This window comes from Alosa sapidissima, chromosome 23 (genome assembly GCF_018492685.1).
Source record: "Alosa sapidissima isolate fAloSap1 chromosome 23, fAloSap1.pri, whole genome shotgun sequence".
Classification (NCBI taxonomy): Eukaryota; Metazoa; Chordata; class Actinopteri; order Clupeiformes; family Clupeidae; genus Alosa; species Alosa sapidissima.
Genome location: NC_055979.1, coordinates 13579803 through 13597302, shown reverse-complemented (window position 1 = coordinate 13597302; position 17500 = coordinate 13579803). Strand labels below are relative to the sequence as shown.

The 17500-nt window shown below is 45.7% G+C and overlaps 1 protein-coding gene across 4 annotated transcripts in view; it reads left to right on the top strand.

Annotated features, from left to right (window-relative positions):
• The window catches only part of kalrnb (kalirin RhoGEF kinase b), an 82807-nt gene that overhangs the window by 48857 nt on the left and 16450 nt on the right, over positions 1–17500 (top strand). For 2 of the 4 annotated variants that reach the window (XM_042080760.1, XM_042080759.1), the window contains exon 1: positions 16240–16430. In XM_042080760.1, the coding sequence (XP_041936694.1) occupies positions 16349–16430 (82 nt within the window). In that variant the 5' untranslated portion in view covers positions 16240–16348. Of the gene's footprint in view, positions 1–1972; positions 2062–10915; positions 11163–16239; positions 16431–17500 lie in introns of those variants that run through there. The other 2 variants (XM_042080758.1, XM_042080757.1) reach the window with 2 other exon arrangements.

Genomic DNA, 17500 nt, shown 5'->3' with positions numbered 1-17500 from the left:
ATCTAGGGTGTGTTCAGTGCCAGCATTGAGAGTTGTTTGTCTTAAGTCAGTGAACGCTGTGTGTGTTTGTGTGTGTGTGCGTGTGTGTGTGTGTGTGTTTCTGTGCATATGTGTGACTTAACCCTGGGTCCAGCTTCTGATCAGTCTCTGGGACTAGTTGGGTCTTTGGCCTGGGTAGCATTGTGTGGTTCAGTGGATCCTGGTACCCTTTTGTGTGTGTGTATGTGTGTGTGTGTGTGTGTGTGTGTCTATGCGTCTATGCCTGTTTGAGTGTTTTTTGAATGTGTGTGTATTTGTGTGGTTTTTTTTTTGGAATTTAGATTGAAGTGTGAAACCAAGCAGTTCATGAATTAGTATTATTTTTAGCGTGTTGACATTCTCTTGAATTTTGCTGTCTTGGGGAAATTCCATGTGGGTGAACAGATAGAGTTTTTTTGTGTGTATGTGTGTGTGTGTGTGTGTGTGTGTGTGTGTGTGTGTGTTTAGTGTAAATGTGTGTGTGTGTTTATTGTAAGTGTGTGTGTATGCATGTGTATGTGTGTGTGTATGTGTGTGTGTGTGTGTGTGTGTGTGTGTGTGTGTGTGTGTGTGTGTGTGTGTGTGTGTTTAGTGTAAATGTGTGTGTGTGTTTATTGTAAGTGTGTGTGTATGCATGTGTATGTGTGTGTGTATGTGTGTGTGTGTGTGTGTGTGTGTGTGTGTGTGTGTGTGTGTGTGTGTGCGTGTGCGTGTGCGTGTGTGCGTGTGTGTGTGTGTGTGTGTGTTCTGATGTGAGGTGGAGGCCATGTTTGTGTAGATTGACAGGGAGATTTGGAGATCTCCCTCAGCTGTTTTACTCGTTCGACTCGAGGAGTGGGGACTGGTGGAGGTGAAGTGGGGGGCTATTGTGGTCAGAGTTTCTGGCAGACAAATAAACACTCTCTCTCTCACACACACACACACACACACACACACACCACTGAGGGCTGCTGTACTATCGCTGTACAGAAGTGAATAAAGGGAGTTCCCTCTCTCTCTCTCTCTCTCTCTCTCTCTTTCTCTCCGGCTGTCCCTCTCTTACCCTTTTTTCCAGTCACTCCCACTTTTCTCTCTGCACATCTCTCTTCTTCTCTTTTCCTCTTCATATCTTCCCTTTTTCTCTCTCTCTTTCTCTCTCTCTGTATCTCTGTCTCGTCCTTTCATTTCTCCCTCCCTCTGTCACTTCCCAAACATTTGTATCCTTTCTCTCTCTGTCACTCAAGCACACACATACACACACAGAGAGAGAGAGAGAGAGAGAGAGAGAGAGAGAGAGAGAGTTTTTTCTCCTCTTCTTTTCTCCTTACTCCTGCTCTCTTCCTACTCTCCCTTTTCCTCTCTCTCTCTCCTTCCTCTCTCTTTCTCTCTTTTTTCTCTCTTTCTTTGTCTCCCTTTCTCTCCTTCCCTCTCTCTCCCTCCACCCTCTCTCTTTCTCTCTTTCCTCTCTTTCTCTGTCTCCCTCTCTCTCTCTGTCTCTCCTTCCCTCTCTCTCTCTCCCTCCAGCCTCTCTCCTTCCCACTCTCTCTGCCCCCCCCTCTCTCTCTCTCTCTCTGTCTCTCTGTCCTCTGGAGTGTACTTGTGGGCAGGGCAGGATCGTAGCTGAACTTGCAGTGCGTCACCCTACAGCAAAGTATACTTCACAGCCCAGCGAGCGCGCACACACACACACACTCAGACACACAGGCACTGCTCTCACAGAGTTCCACTCTCTCTGCTGTTAGGCTGCAGGTGAAATAACACGTGGCTAATCAGTAACCTCTCACACACACACACACACACACACACACACACACACACACACACACACACACACACACTCACACTCAGACGGAAAGGTGGAGTCAGGGGGTCAGTGGGGGACTGTGGGCCCCTCCCTGTCTCAGTCTACCTGCCGTGCATCAACCAATCAGTAGCTGGCCTTTGGAGCAGGGCATTGGTCAGTGTGCGCGTGTCCGTGTGTGAATGCATGCAGCAGTGTGACAGCGGTTACTACACACCATGCCCAAGTGGATGAACTTCAAGTTAACCAAAGGCAGCAGACCAGTGAGTAAAGACATTTTCTTTTACCTTATGGCTACCTGGAACTAACACTTTGAATAAAGCTAACAGCTAGCTTAGAGTAACTGGGAGCCGGTAGCCGGTAACGTTATCTTCTGTTTCAGCTGTTCAGCTCGGATCTTGACTCAAGGGGTTGAATGGAGGGCTAGTTTTGCTTTGGCTTTCACTGTGTTGAATGACATGTTTTGTGGCGGTAGTAAGTAGGGTGTGTGTGTGTGTGTGTATGTATGTATCTCTGTGTGTGTGTGTGTGTGTGTGTGTGTGTATTAGGTCTGAAGATGTGTTTACCACATGGCTTTATTTTGCCGGTTTATTAGAGCAGGGTTATGTGGTGCTTATTCTCCTCTCCTTTTCTCTGTCATGTTCTCGCTGTCTTCGTGTAGCTGGACTTTACCTTCTGATATTTCACTCTGCCAAGTTAAAGGACATGATGTGTGTGCGTGCGTGTGTGTGTGTGTATGCTGTGCATCCAAACCTTTAAAGTTAAAGGACAAACTATGCAAGGCTGTGTGTGGGCGTATATTTATGCATGCCCTTGCATGACTTGTGTATATCTGTGTGTTTGTGAGTGAGAGAGAGAGAGTTTTGATGTATTCTGTTTGTGTGTGTGTGTGTGTGTGTGTGTGTGTGTGTGTGTGTGTGTGTATAAGGAGTCTCTCTTGTGCCTGTGTGTCTCTGGCAGACATAACAGTGCCTTGTAATAAAACCACTGTGACCTCAGACTGCTGCCCACTTCCTGTGCTTCTCAACCCACTCTCTTACATGGCATTTTAACCAGTGTGTGTGTGTGTGTGTGTGTGTGTGTGTGTGTGTGTGTGTGTGTGTGTGTGTGTGTGTGTGTGTGAGACCACTGGAGTAGGGCCTATGAACACACAAAGGTACACACATAGTGATGCAGATATACACACACACACAAGCACACACATGCAAGACTAGATGCACACACACACACACACACACACAAACACACACATACATGCAAGACTAGATGTACACACACACACGAACACACAAACACACATATGCAAGACTAGATGCACACACAAACATGCAATGCTGTGTACACTGCATTTTGGAACTATAAAGCCATCAATTTATTTATGTAACTATCACTGTTGGTGGCATGGGGAGTCAAGGCAAAGTCGGCACCACTGAAATATTTAGAAATGTTTGCCTGGTTGAATAATATAACATAACACCTACTGTGTGTTTCTATTGTTTTTCTTTCAACAGTTTTAAGCTTGCATAAGACCTCTTAGATGTTTGCACAGTGTATCTGTGACTTTGGTGGGCGTGTGTGTGTGTGTTTGTGTGTGTGCATATGTATGTCGCTCCAGGTATGAGATCACTCTTGGAGTGTTTGTGTTTTTTTCTTTGCTGGAAGGATTTTAAGTAGAGCAGCTCTGCCCTTTGAATCAATGCAATTGAGTTGAATTTAAAGTATCTTTAGATGGCCATTTGTTTGCCGTTATTGCCCACGCAAAGTGTTTCATTACAGCAGGAACAAACAAACAAACAAACAAACAAGTAAACAAACGGCATCAACAAGGCTCAAAAGTGTGTCTGAATGTCTCCCTTCTCTGTGACTCGGCCCAGTTCCCCCTCCCTTCTCCTGGAGGAAACTCCCTGTCCCGTCGCCCATGGAACTCAAGCCAGCAGCGACTTCACTGCTCCTGGGCGTGTGTGTACGTGCGCTCGTGTGTGTGTGTGTGTGTGTGTGTGTGTGGCTGTGTGTGGCTCCGTGTGTACCGGCCAACTCTGCCTGCCTCTGGAAGTGTAGTTAGCCTCGTATAAAAACCCCAACCAAGGAGCCGGCGGATGGGACAGTCTGTCTCCTCTACCTTTGAAGCTCTCAGTAGATGCATAAACAATATGCAGGATGGCAATTTTAATATGGAGCCTTTTTATTTTTCATTTTGTGGCGCAGCAGAAAATAGACGCATCGTGTGTTCTGTGTGGTGTTTGTGTTGGTTATTGTGAGATCCCTGTGGTGAAGGGTGGAATGGGGCAAATGTCAAAGCAGAGAGGGGAGAGAGAGAAACAGAGAGAGAGAGAGAAAGAGAGAGAGAGGGGAGAGACAGGGGGAGAGGAGAGAGAAAGAGAGAGAAAGTGGAGAGAGAGAGGGGAGAAAGAGAGAGAGAGTGTGGAGAGGGAGAGAGAGAGAGTGGAAGTGGGGAGAGGGAGAGAGATCTGAAATTACAGTGGACACAGATGTTCTGATGAATTAGAGCCGTGTACGGCTGGACACCCCTTTTTCAGGGGTGTGTGTTTGTGTGAGTTCCCAGTGACATCATTTCCTGTCTTTTCTTTCCACACATGGCCTGTCATGTTAGAGTAGTATATTGCACAGTGAGGAGAGAGAGAGTGAGAATGAGAGAGTATGCGTGTGTGTGTGTGTGTGTGTGTGGGTGCGTGCACGCAAACAGCACATGACCAAAGTTAAATGTCCCGTCTTGCCAGCTTAGAATGGACTTTGTGTAGAGGGTGTGTGTATGTGTGTGTGTGTACAGTCTGTTTCTTGATTTCATTCAAGGCTGAAGCTTTGGTCAAGTCTAAGTTCAAGTCCATTGGATAAACTAGGCTACTACCTATGAGCTAACACCACCAGGATAAAGATGAGTGGACCTTGTTACAGATTTGGGCCTGTATTCACAAAGCATTTTATCTTACGCTAAAAGTACTCCCAAATCACAGTAAAAGTGTTTTACTAGGAGTTCTCTCTTAAAACCTATTCACAAAACTGCAGAGACCAACTTGGCCTGCACTGCACAAGTACTGCAAAGGACGAAAGATAAATAAATAAATGACTTAATGAATTAATAAATAAGATGACAGACTACAAAGCAAATATCCTAGTAATTGAATATATTATGGATTGATGCAGTATCTTTGCAATGTGATTTAAATTCTGTATGAAGACATGTTACGCAAGTGACCCCCTTCTACTGTTCTGTATGAAGACATGTTTGCATAGACAGAAGCAATGTAATTTGCCTTACAATGAAACATTAAATTTAGTTGAAATCTTTACGATGAATTTTTTGTTGTTGACGATGAATTTTTTGTGGTGGCGTTATTGCATCCCTTACAATTAATAATTATTCCCTTGTGATTGAGATCTCCTGTAAGTGATTTTGCATGTGCATTTCAAAACATGCTACAAAAGTAGTCCTTTTGACTACTTCCAACCTGTCCCAGACTTGGGTGCTACTTTTAACACTGAAATGCTTTGTGAATTAGTCAAAAAATAGGAGTCCTAAAGTTATTTTTAGGAGTTTCTCCTTAATCCGCCAGTTAGGAGCTACTTTTCTGCCTTAAGATTCTTTGTGAATATGGGCTCTGACACTGATCTGATGATGGGGAACCCCAAAAACAAACTACAGAAGTTACTGGAAAAAAATTCAGAGATCCAAACAAATATGGTCAGTTCTTCTTGGACTTGACCAATCTTCTGTTTATTATGGCGTACTCTGGCTGCAAAAGACACATACTCTGCAGACCCTGGCTGCGGTTTCTCCAATATGCCTGACCAAGTTTGGCTTTTTTCTTGACAAGTGGATAGTGCCATGCTGTCATCGGTTTCACCCCCTCGACAACAACACAGTGCTCACCTAAGCAAGATGAGATGATGTAATATTATATGGACATTTATTTATTTATTTCCTTTATTTAACCAAGTGAGTCCCATTGAGATATTGCATCTCTTTTTCAAGGGAGCCCTGGATTTGCAAAAGTGAAAGAACACTAAGAACATCAACAGAAAGGTATATACATGAGGTAAATAAGGTCAGAAACCAGACAGCTTCTCTTCTTTTTAGTCATATGAGGGTATACTGTGTAAGTGTCGTATAGCAGTATAACTTTAAGTGGTAAAGGTTAAGTGTGTGTGCTCAGTGTGGATGATAAATGGTAGAGTGAGAGAAGCCTTTTGATGGGGGATTCACCTCTGAAGGAGAGTTGCCATCTGGTCCTTATTCACTTCAATGATGTCTTTAGGAGACATTAGAGAATCTGGCTGAGTTGATGGGCTGTGTGTGTGTGTGTGTGTGTGTGTGTGTTTGATTTACAGTTGTCTTACCTACATGATAGGTTGATAGCTAAGGTTATAGCGTGTGTGTGTGTGTGTGTGTGTGTGTGTGTGTGTGTGTGTGTGTGTGTGTGTGTGTTTGTGTGTTCATGTCTGAGAGACAGAGAGAGATTCTCTTTGTAAATGTTTCTTTTTGTGTGTATTCGACTCTGCGTGTATACATTTGTATGTCTATAGTGTGTGGAAGAATTTGTCTGTGTGTGTGTGCATGTGTGTGTGTGTGTTGTGTACGTGTGTGTGTGTGACCCAGAGTGTGATTCACAGAATCCAAGAGCAGAGCGGGGGTGTGTGTGTGTGTGTGTAGGGACTTAGGGAGGTGTGTGTGTCCATATGGTCGGCATTCCTCCACAGTCGTGGAGGGAGTCATGGGGCAGGGAAACACCCCGACTCTTCCTCGGGTTGGGGCGGACCCCGCTGTGCAGCCTCCCCCCAGACTTCCCCCCCTCCAGCGATCCGCCTCACTGGAAACCCGCTCTGAATCCACACTGTTTATCACTCTTCAGAGAAAGTGTCCAGTGAGATTTTGTACTTTATACTTTTTGTATTTATATTTCAATTTCCACAGGTAAACGAACAAATTGTGTATTTCAATGCATGTTTTAAACCAATGAGAACAATCAGACAGAACGACACACACACACACACACACACACACACACACACACACACACACACACACACACATGCACACACATGCAGGCATGGAACTACATAAGCATGTTTGTAGAGGCCCCCACCTAGTCTCATGGGGAGACAATGAGCTGTGGAAGTCTTGGGAAATCTCCCGATCTCCCCCTCTCTTTCTCCCCCCTGTTGTTGTTTCCCTATCTTTCTTTCTCTCTCTCTCTCTCTTTTGCTCTCTCTCACTCTTGCTGATTCATTCTCTCCTTCTAAACTATAATGTGTTTTCACAACAATACTTGCGGCCCGTTCACTAATAAAAACATATTAGACATGGCTGTTTAGACTCAATTAGACATGATGGCCGTATTCCGACAGCGGTCTGTAATGGATCCATATCTGTGTGTCTTGGCCCAAACCTCTCTTATTGAAGGCATCTGTCTTCTGTACACACTACCATGACTCTCGGGCGGAGTAGGTGCTGCCTGTAGCTACAGCCACTAAAAAAGAACCCTCCTGTTTCCCTGAAATGACCAGTGTGTTCATTCATTCACATCAGTTAACATTAAGTGCTAGCCTCAACTTTGCAAGTGAAGTTCTAGAGTCCAAAATTAGGTTAAGGCATAAAACGCACACTAACAGTGCAATATTCCGTGAACCTTGTCTCATCGATGTGTGCTATAACAGTCAAATTATCATTCTGTGTTATTTTATTTCTCTATGTTCATGTCTAATTGTCTGTTCTTTTTAGTAGCCTAGCTCCTAGTAGCTCACGGTAGGAGCGGTTTCAACATAAAAAGAGGTTTCAAAATAAAAGCCCCCCAAAACAGAACTGGAAATCAAAATCGAGGATTGGGACAATCGTGACACCCCTGGTGTGTGTGTGTGTGTGTGTGTGTGTGTGTGTGTGTGTGTGTGTGTGTGTGTGTGACATAGCAGACTCTGTTGAGGCCTGCTCAGGTAAGTGTGTGAAAGGACTTCCTGCTGGTGAAAGAATGGTGTGTGTGTGTGTGTGTGTGTGTGTGTGTGTGTGTGTGTGTGTGTGTGTTGGAATAGTGGGACGTTTGTATGTCACTAGTTTGAAAGCCATGAGCAATGATGAAGAGTGTGTCAAACCTTTTCCTTATGGACATGATCACCACTTGTGTGTGTGTGTGTGTATGCATTTGTGTGTGCATATTACAACATCCCCCACTAACAGGTGTTCCCTGTTTGTGAGCCCAGGCATCTCCCGAGTGTGTGTGTGCGCTTTGGCTCTGCTGGCCCCCATCTGGAGCACCACAGAGAGAGAGAGGGGTGGGGGGCGGGGGTGAGCTCAGGCCCTGACCCAGCAGGAGAGCTCCACTCTGGGCTGTGGTGTCGGGATCAGGCCCTGGGTCTGTGGTGGAAGTCCGTCTCCAGTAGCAGAGGCTAAGGCAGGGTCAGAGGGGGTTTCTCACTAGACTGGAGGTCAGGAAATGCTTGGGCTGGAGGATGTGGAGGGGCCTCACAGGGGACACTGCAGACCAAAACAAGGACTGGTTTTTAAACTTTGCTGGAGTTGGCGCCTGCTTCGAAAACAAAACAAACCAAACAGCTACAAGTAATTTGTGCTGCGTTCTTTCTGATATAAGAGTGTTTTTTTTTTCGGTAAGTGCTGCTGGAGAACCATCATCACTCACACTTGATACTAGTTGAAGTATCACTAGTTGAAGTGATACTTACCATCATACTCTGTATGGCGGTGACTCAATGATGCTTTTTAGGAAATGTGACTCTGTGCAGTGTCAGATGTGTGTGTGTGTCTCTGTGTGTGTGTCAGTGTGGTTTCTGAGATGCTATACAGTCCTATTTTAGTCGAAGGCAGTGACCATGAGTGGCCACATTCCAGACTGGTGTAGACTCTGGGGCCTTCACACACAGGCCGATGGAATCCAGCACGGCACAATAAAACCCATGACCCACGTTTAGTTTTATTTTCAGTTTAGATGGTGTTTAATGTGGGTGGTTCAGCATCTGTACAAAAGCCCACACAAGCCCAAACTGTATTATTTTACTGCTCAAATCTATGTAAACAAAGCACAATTGTGAGTGGGAATGGCGGAGATTATGTTTAATATCTTTTTAAATTGGGCGCCAGCTTTGTGGAGGGCGTTTTTATGATATATCTTTTTTCCACCATGACAGTAAAGGTCACCCATTTCTTATTCTCTCCATCTTTCTCCCTCCAGTGGTTCTGTCGCTCTTTCATTATTCTCTCTGTGTCCCTCTTTCACTTCACTCTTTTTTTCTCCCCTCGTTCTCTTTCCTCCTCTCTCCCTTTCTTTATCCCTCTCTTTCCTCTGTTTTTTTTCTCTCTCTCTTTCTTTATCACTGTATCTCTTTTCTCTCGCTCTTTTATCCCTCTTTTCCTTTTATTTCGCTCTCTCGCTTTCATGGATTTATTTGTGAGCTTTCTAGGACAGGCAGGATGATTTAGCAGCTGGGCTGTTTGTGCGGTGGAGAACTTCCTCTCCTGGGTGTTATAAAGTCAGAATGACCATCTCTCATTTTTTCTCTTTTTTTCTCAGCGCTCTCTCTTTCTCTCTCTCTCACTCTCTCTTTCTCTCATCTCGCCTCTCTCTCATCTCATCTCTCTCTCTCTCTCTCTTTCTCTCTCTTACTCTCTCTGTCATCTCACTTCTTCTTCTTCCTCCTGCTGTTGAGCCCTGTCCTTAAGCCCTATCTGTCTCTTTCCCTCTCTGTCTCCACTCTTTTCACACAACGCAGGGCAGGGTTGCAGATACGTGTTGAAGATGGAGCGATGTTGGAGTGTCCGTGTCCGTGTGTGTGTGTGTGTGTGTGTGTGTGTGTGTGTGTGTGTGTGTGTGTGTGTGTGTGTGTATGTGTCTGTGTGTGTCTGTGTGTGTGTGTGTGTGTGTGTGTGTGTGTGTGTGTCACTCAGTTGTCTGACTCCAGTAATGAGTTTACAGCAACTTGTTTTTCTCTTCCACTGACAAATATGGGCGTCTGTTCTCTGAATCATTTAAGCACATTGTTAATTGCTTTTTGAATTAAATGGTATCAGTGTTTACCCTGGCGCTAGATGGATTGTATGGATGTATCAGTTCCAAATGGGACGGAGTCTAAAGTTCCAGAAAGACGCTGACACCTGATCAGTTTTGCCCCACATTAGACTTATAGGGCTCTATTTTGGTGATCAGAAAAAGGATGGTCAGAGGTTGTGTGTCAGGTTAATGAATGCTTAACTTATAATGCTTAACTCAGTTGTAAAGATGTAAACAGATTATAAACTCAGTTGCAAAGATGTAAACAGATTACACAGACACACACACACACACACACACACACACACACACACACACACACACACACACACACACACATAGAAACACACACCTTATTAATTCAGCCAAGGCAGCTGATGGTATTTCTGACACAGTAGGTCCACTGTAGCAGAGAAATATATTGGTCTCAAGGTTCAGTCAGTGTACCGTTCACTCACTCTTTCCTAAGGCTCATTTATGGCAATGATTCCCCCCTCACTGACCAATAATCATTGACTGTTGTTCTAAGCAGTTAGTATCGACCAAACATTAACACAGCGTGTCATATGGGTGACTCAGAGATGTTCTGTGGTTTAGTGATAGTCCTCCATCTTTATTCCCTCTCTTGCTCTTTCTATTCATGATTCTGTGCAGATGATTGATTGAGTAATTCATGGATTAATTAAATAAGTTTAAGTGCCATTTTCTCATTCTCAATCAATCAATCAATCAATTTCATAAATCCACTTGGAAGCCCAGATCCCTAGCCAGACCACCACCACCCCATGTGTGTGTGTGTGTGTGTGTGTGTGTGTGTGTGTGTGTGTGTGTGTGTGTGTGTGTGTGTGTGTGTGTGTGTGTGTGTGTGGGTGGGTGGCATGGCCGGCTCTGTTGAGGCTTGCTTAAGTATGTGTGAAAGGACTTCTTGAAGTGTGTGTGTGTGTGTGTGTGTGTGTGTGTGTGTGTGTGTGTGTGTGTGTCATCTTCCTCTTCTTCTCAGTCTGTTTCTTCTTCTGACCCTCTAATGATGTGGGACTTATCTGTTCTTGTCAGTCTATCTGACTAAAAGTTGAGTAACATTCCTCTCTCTTCCTCTCCCCCGTAGCTGTCCGGCGGCTGTGAGCAGACGGTGGTGCTGCAGGACTTTGCGGCCGGCGGGCCGGGCGAGCTGTCGGTGCAGTCGGGCCAGACGGTGGAGCTGCTGGAGCGGTCCGGCGAGCGTCCGGGCTGGTGCCTGGTGCGGACCACGGAGCGCTCGCCGCCACAGGAGGGCCTGGTGCCCAGCGCCACCCTGTCCGTCTCCCATTCCCGCAGCAGCGTGGACATGGACTGCTTCTTCCCCGCGGGGAAAGGTAAGGGGCGCCGGCGGCACCAAACAGAACGGCCATCACGCCATGACACCTCTTAAATGTAACACTATATAGGGATTCCCCTGACACATAGTGGACACCATTTTAGCGCTAAGGAGATACCCAGTTTGTCTAAAACCGACGAAAAAGCTGATTCTGATTCTGATTCTGAAATGGGGGATTATTCTAAACTGTGACAACAACGTTACATCATAGAGCAATACCATGCATTCAAAATGCTCCTCAGCAATGTCAGAGATACATTCTCCATATTTGAAGTCACTATAGCATCAAATAGAGCTTGAAGCTGTTATTTTAAGGTGAAGTGACCACACTGTGTTGTTTTAGGACCACATGGTCAGAGCAGCCCACACCTGGAGTCAGACAAGTCAAGTGTGGAGTCTGCAAGCAAAGTGAGGTGGACAAGGATGCACGCAAATGCAAGCGCAAATGCACACACAAAAATAGAAATGCACTACAGGTTTCCACTCACCAAAAAAACAAGATGAAAATATATTATAACAGAGGCACACAGTGGCTTAATACATGGTTGACTATTTTCCTTATTCCCATAGAAATGTACCAGGTTACCTAATGGACAGATGGATATGATGATGTGATATGACAGATGGACAGATGTGATGAATATATAGTAGATTAGTAACTCGTAGATAGGCGTGTCATATAAGATACGATATCACAGACACACTGAATCACATGGATTTTACAGCGATATAGCCTGGGTTGGTTGACCTACCTAAAATGTAGGTTATGTTGAAGTGAGGTATGCAGGCTATGTGACACTGAGTATTAATCAACCCACAGCACTAAGCATATTTTCCTGGCTAAATCCAAACACATGTTCAGTACCTCTTAGCGCACTTTTAGTGCACCAGTAGTATCCTGGGTGCTAGATGAGCATGAAAGAGTATGATTGGCAGACTGTCCGTCATTCTTAGCTCCTAGTGCGGCACCACTGCTGTGGAAGAAGAGTAGCCTTTCCTTAAGATCACACAGACACGTAAAACTGATATAATTGATGATAAATTGTTTTGAATTGATCACAGTAGCGTTAGGTAAGACGCCATTAATGGCTTGATGTAAGCCGTAACTGTGTGGGCTGCAGGCAGGACTCATGTGACAGAAACAGGATGCGTGTGTGTGTGTGTGTGTGTGTGTGTGTGTGTGTGTGTGCCTGTGTGTGTCTGTGTGTGTGTGTGTGTGTGTGTGTGTGTGTGTGTGTGTGTGTGTGTGTGTGTGTGTGTGTGTGTGTGTGTGTGGTTAAAGGATAATGATGAGCGATAACTCATTGATAGATCTGCCGGGTAATGATGTGGGGTAATGGGGCTGTTTTTGTGCTCCACTTTGATGCCTCAGTGCTTTCTGCTGTTATTGGGGGCTTTAAGACTGCCTGCTGTTCAAAGAGCTTTGTGACAGTGCGTGTCTGTGGAGACAAGCACGGCAGTGTCTGTTTATGTATTCGTTTCTGTGTGTGTGTGTGTGTGTGTGTGTGTGTGTGTGTGTGTGTGTGTGTGTGTGTGTGTGTGTGCATGCATATGCTGTTTTCCCCCAGTAATCTACCACCCCACTCTTTAATGTGCTTTTTTGGGGAAGTGGCCTTGCCGACTGTTAACCGTGTGTTTGGTGGGAGTCGGTGGAAATAGCAGCCCCTGTTCTATCAGAGATATTCTCCCATCACTGTGTGGCCTCTCCTCATCACTTTCCAGTGTGTGTGTGGTGTGTGTGTGGGTGTGTGTGTCTGTCTCTTATGTCCTCCACATTTCTCCTCTCCTCCTCACTCTCCTCCCTAATTCCGTTTCCTTTCGTTTGGTGCACACCGACCCCCCGACCCCCCCCCCCCCCCCCCCCCCTCCAACATCCCTTCCAGAAGCTTCTAGAACCTGTAAGACATGTCTGAGATCCTGAAAATAGTCACACAGGAAAGAGGCCCCTGGCATCGGGCCCTGTCGGGCCTGGGGCCCCCATCACCACTGAGCCCCTTCACCAGGAAGGAAATCATTAAACCAACACCACGTCCTCTGACACTCACGCTTTGAAGGCTTGGGAGGACGGCACACACAAAGGACGGACGGACAAACAGTGGACACGACAGATCAGTTGCAGATGATTTCATGATGCAGCTTGCAGCTTCACAAATGTTTAACTGTGACTCACGCGTGCGCACACACACAGAAAAACACTCACATGCAAGGACATGCAAGGACATGCACACACACACACACACACACACACACACACACACACACACACATACAGTCATGCAGCAGGCTTGTGTGACAAAGGTCCATTATCATGTGATGAGTAGGGCAGTTTTTTTTGTTGACTCTGTGGACAGTATGTTAATGAGGAGGCCTTAAGGAGGCCTACCACTGACCCTTCATTTAATTCATTTCCATTCAGATTCAGTTCAGTACTTACACAATTGTGAACTCTGGATTCTGAGTTAATCAAGTCAAATTGCCCAAGCAATGCTCATTATTCTCTCATTAGGAGACACAAAAAGTACAAGTTAATCAGGAATTCAAATTTTCTGTCTATGTCTGTGATTGAATGTCCTTTAAGCAGAGTTGAGATGAGATGAGATACACACTGATCTGTGATTCTGTGTACACACACACACACACACACACACACACACACACAGAGACAGGGCGGCTGCTCCTGTTTTCCCCAGCTGCAGTGTGTGTGGAGGTCCTGACCTGGGGCCAGACTGCGCTCTCAGCAGGGTGTGTGTGTGTGTGTGTGTGTGTGTGTGTGTGTGTGTGTATGTGTGAAAGCAGGAACACCTCCTCCTCCATACTGCAGGGTGGAAAGAGCATGTGAGAATGTGTTATCTCCCCAAACACGGCCCGTCCGTGGCAGGATTAGCGCACCGCTAGCTGGACGCCTGCTAGCCCGCGGCGGTGTTTGGCTGCTCCGCGGCTGTTTGTGTGAACAAGGGGGGACCGCCGCAGGTCGGAGCGCGGTGCTGCCGGCTCAGGGGGGCGATGGTTTTCTGCTGGTCTGGCGTGAGGTGGGCTCCTCTGAAAGACAAACACACACACAGGGATTAAGCCAGCACGACAGGCCGGGCGTTCAGAGGGAGCCTCTGGTCAACGTAACGCCACTACTCGCTATCACACACAATCACTAGCTGCTCTACAGTGTCTGTTCTGCTGCTGGCAGCTACAGCGCTACACTATGGGGGCATCTCTGTGAGCCCCCATGCTCATGCCCCCACAGTGTAGCGCTGTAGCTGCCTGGCTGCTTTAGCTGTTGGAACTAGTAACTGGAGCTAGGTAAAACCGATTGTTTTCATGTTTTCGTACCGACAGTACTCAGTGGAGAAACGGAGATCTACAGTATGTGAAAACTCGCCGGATTTCTCCTTTAATGCATTATTTCATCCCTATCTGTTATGCTCTCTTTTTCTCTCTATCTGTTTCTGCAATTCACTTGGTTTTACTATTTTTTTCTTTTATTTATTTTCTTTCCATTCTTTTATCACTCCCTCTTTCTCCATTTATGCAGCTCCCTCTGTCTTTGCCTCCTCCCTCAGTGTGTGTGTGTGTGTGCGTGTGTGTGTGTGTGTGTGTTGTGTATCATGGGGGAATAATGAAGCAGGTTAACCTGGGGATTATGTGTGTGTGTGTGTGTGTGTGTGTGTTGTGTATCATGGGGGAATGATGAAGCAGGATCATCCTCCACCACTACAGTTCATTGATGCAGCGTAGGGACTGAGTGACTCGTCACAAGACACTAATTGGGTCGCATTGTTTGTATAAAGCCCCCACACCCCCCCCCCCCCAAAGCACAAAAGCACAAAAGCACCTCTTAGGCTAGTTGGTGAAGGCTAGTTCAGGCTATACCTGTTTCAGTGGAATTATCCTCCATGTAAGTGTGGGAAATTGGGAATACTGATCTCAGCATGAAACATGTATGTGTGAGAGAGATTTATGGCTGCTGTAGCCTCTTAAACACTCGAGCATATGGTCTCGCAGTTTCTCAGGGATGATGTCGGAGTCTGGGTTCACAGATTGACCTTTGCCCTCCAGAGTGGGGTCAAAGAGTGGGATCGTGAAAGTCAGATTTCATGGTTGTAGATCTTCATTTGCTCTGCAGTGTACAGTTCTACCTGGGGATTATGTGTGTGTGTGTGTGTGTGTGTGTGTGTGTGTGTGTGTGTGTGTGTGTGTGTGTGTGTGTGTGTGTATGTGTATGTATGTATGGGTGAGGGTGTGTGTGTAAGTCTTTATCAATCAGGGAAAAATACACTGTGTGTGTGGGTGGTGTGTGTGTTGTTTATGTGTGTGTGTGTGTGTGTGTGTGTGTGTGTGTTTGTTGTGAGGTCAGACATAGGTGTGTTCAGGCCATATGCGTATGTGTTGTAAATGTGAGTTTCACTGTTTTCACACCACAGAAGTTGCGTCAGATCAAGGTGTTGTCTGAGACAGTAAAGTGGGTTACTGCAGTATAGAGAACTGCAGTCCCTCTCTCTGTAATGTTAGGTCACACCCAGACATACACACACATACGGCAGATCATATGTATCAGGTAGATTGTGTATAAAACGTCACTCATCTATCTTTTCTAAAAGTGTAGCACCTATTAATTAGTTTTTCTCAATAGAAAGCTGATCAGTTTTGCCCCCACCTAGATATCAAGAAAGCGTATTAATATAGCCATTTTCTCACACCACAGTACATTTAGTGTATGTATTTATTTGCATGTGAACTAGTGTGTGTGTGTGTGTCTGTGTGTGTGTGTGTGTTTGTTTGTGTGTGTGTGTGTGAGTGTGTGTGTGTGTGTGTTTATCTGTCTCCCCTCCTCTCTGCCGCTCATAGCTCCTCCTCTATGTTATGTGTTGCCGTCACACCTCCCTGCCCAGCTTCAGTATTCAAACTGAACAGTGTGTGGCTCCACTCTCTCTCTCTCTCTCTCTCTCTCTCTCTCTCTCTCTCTCTCTCTCTCTCTCACTCTTTCTCTCTCTCTCTCTCTCTCTCTCATTCTCTCCCATCCCTTTTCCTCTCTCCTCCCTCTCCCCCTCTCGTTCCCACCCTCTCCCCCCCCCCCCCCCCCCCTCTCTCTCTCCCTTTCTCTCTCTGTCCCTCGCTCTGCTCCGCTGTGCTGTGCAGTGTGGTGTGTGTATGTTGGCCATGAGGCAGAAGCGGCAGCAGTAGAGGGTCAGTATGCGCAGGGGCCGCACATGTGGGTCCTGCGCTGTGTGTGTGAGGTGGCTGCTGGGAAAGATCTGCTGCTGTGATGGGACAGGTGTGTAAGTAGCGCTTTACATACGGCTCTGTAGACTGTATATTTGTGTGTGTGTGTGTGTGTGTGTGTGTGTGTGTGTGTGTGTGGGTGGGTGTGGGTGTGGGTGGGTATGTATGTATGTCTCCTTCTGTGCCTGTGTGTATGTAAGGCTTTAGATACAGGTTTGCATGTGTGTGTGTGTGTTTGTGTGTGTGTCTGAGAGAGAGTGAGAGAGAGAGGGAGATGGTGTTTGAGTCCATGTCTGTACAATGTAGGCTAATGTATATGTGTGTAATGTGTGCGTTGTTGGTATCAGGCACTGTGCCGGTTTTCAGGCGTGGACATTTAAGAATTGAAAATAGATCAGTAATTTATATATAACAGCTTTGAAAATATATGATGGCTTTACGTCCTGTGGTCAACAGTGTACAAGACTTGGGTGCGTGAGTTGATGGTTGAGTGAAACCACTTTGAGTTTGTAGTATCAGTTGGTGGCAAGCCTTGTGCTGCATGTCTGTTTAGGTCATGGGTATGGGTCAATGTTTAACCCTTAAAGGAGTACCGTCACACCGGTGTGACGGGAATGTTGGGAAATTAACATTCTAAAGAATATCTGGGTTCATTGAATTCAACATAGAATTTTAGAACCTTCAATTGTTCTGAACTTAGAATGTTCAAAAACCTACACCTTTAAGGGTTAAGGCGCTCGCTTGTCTGTGTAAGGACACACGGGTGACTGGTGTGCTATTGATAGATGGTTGTGTTTGAGGCTGTGTGTGTGTTCAATATGCAGTTACAGCTGATGACAGTTTTCAAGGGTGAGTTTTGGGTGTTAAATCTCTTTTTGAATGTAGAGGATACCATAGTTGTACCAATGGTACATTTGAGTAACATTCTTACAGGTATAATTGAGTGTTGCAAACAAATGATTGTGCAAAAAACAGCATTACACACACACACACACACACACACACACTCAGGCACCGAGACAGACAGACACACACACAAAGAGAGAGAGAGAGATAGAGAGAGAGAGAGAGAGAGAGACACCAAACTAAACCAAAGGTTTGGTGTATAAAATAATAAAATGC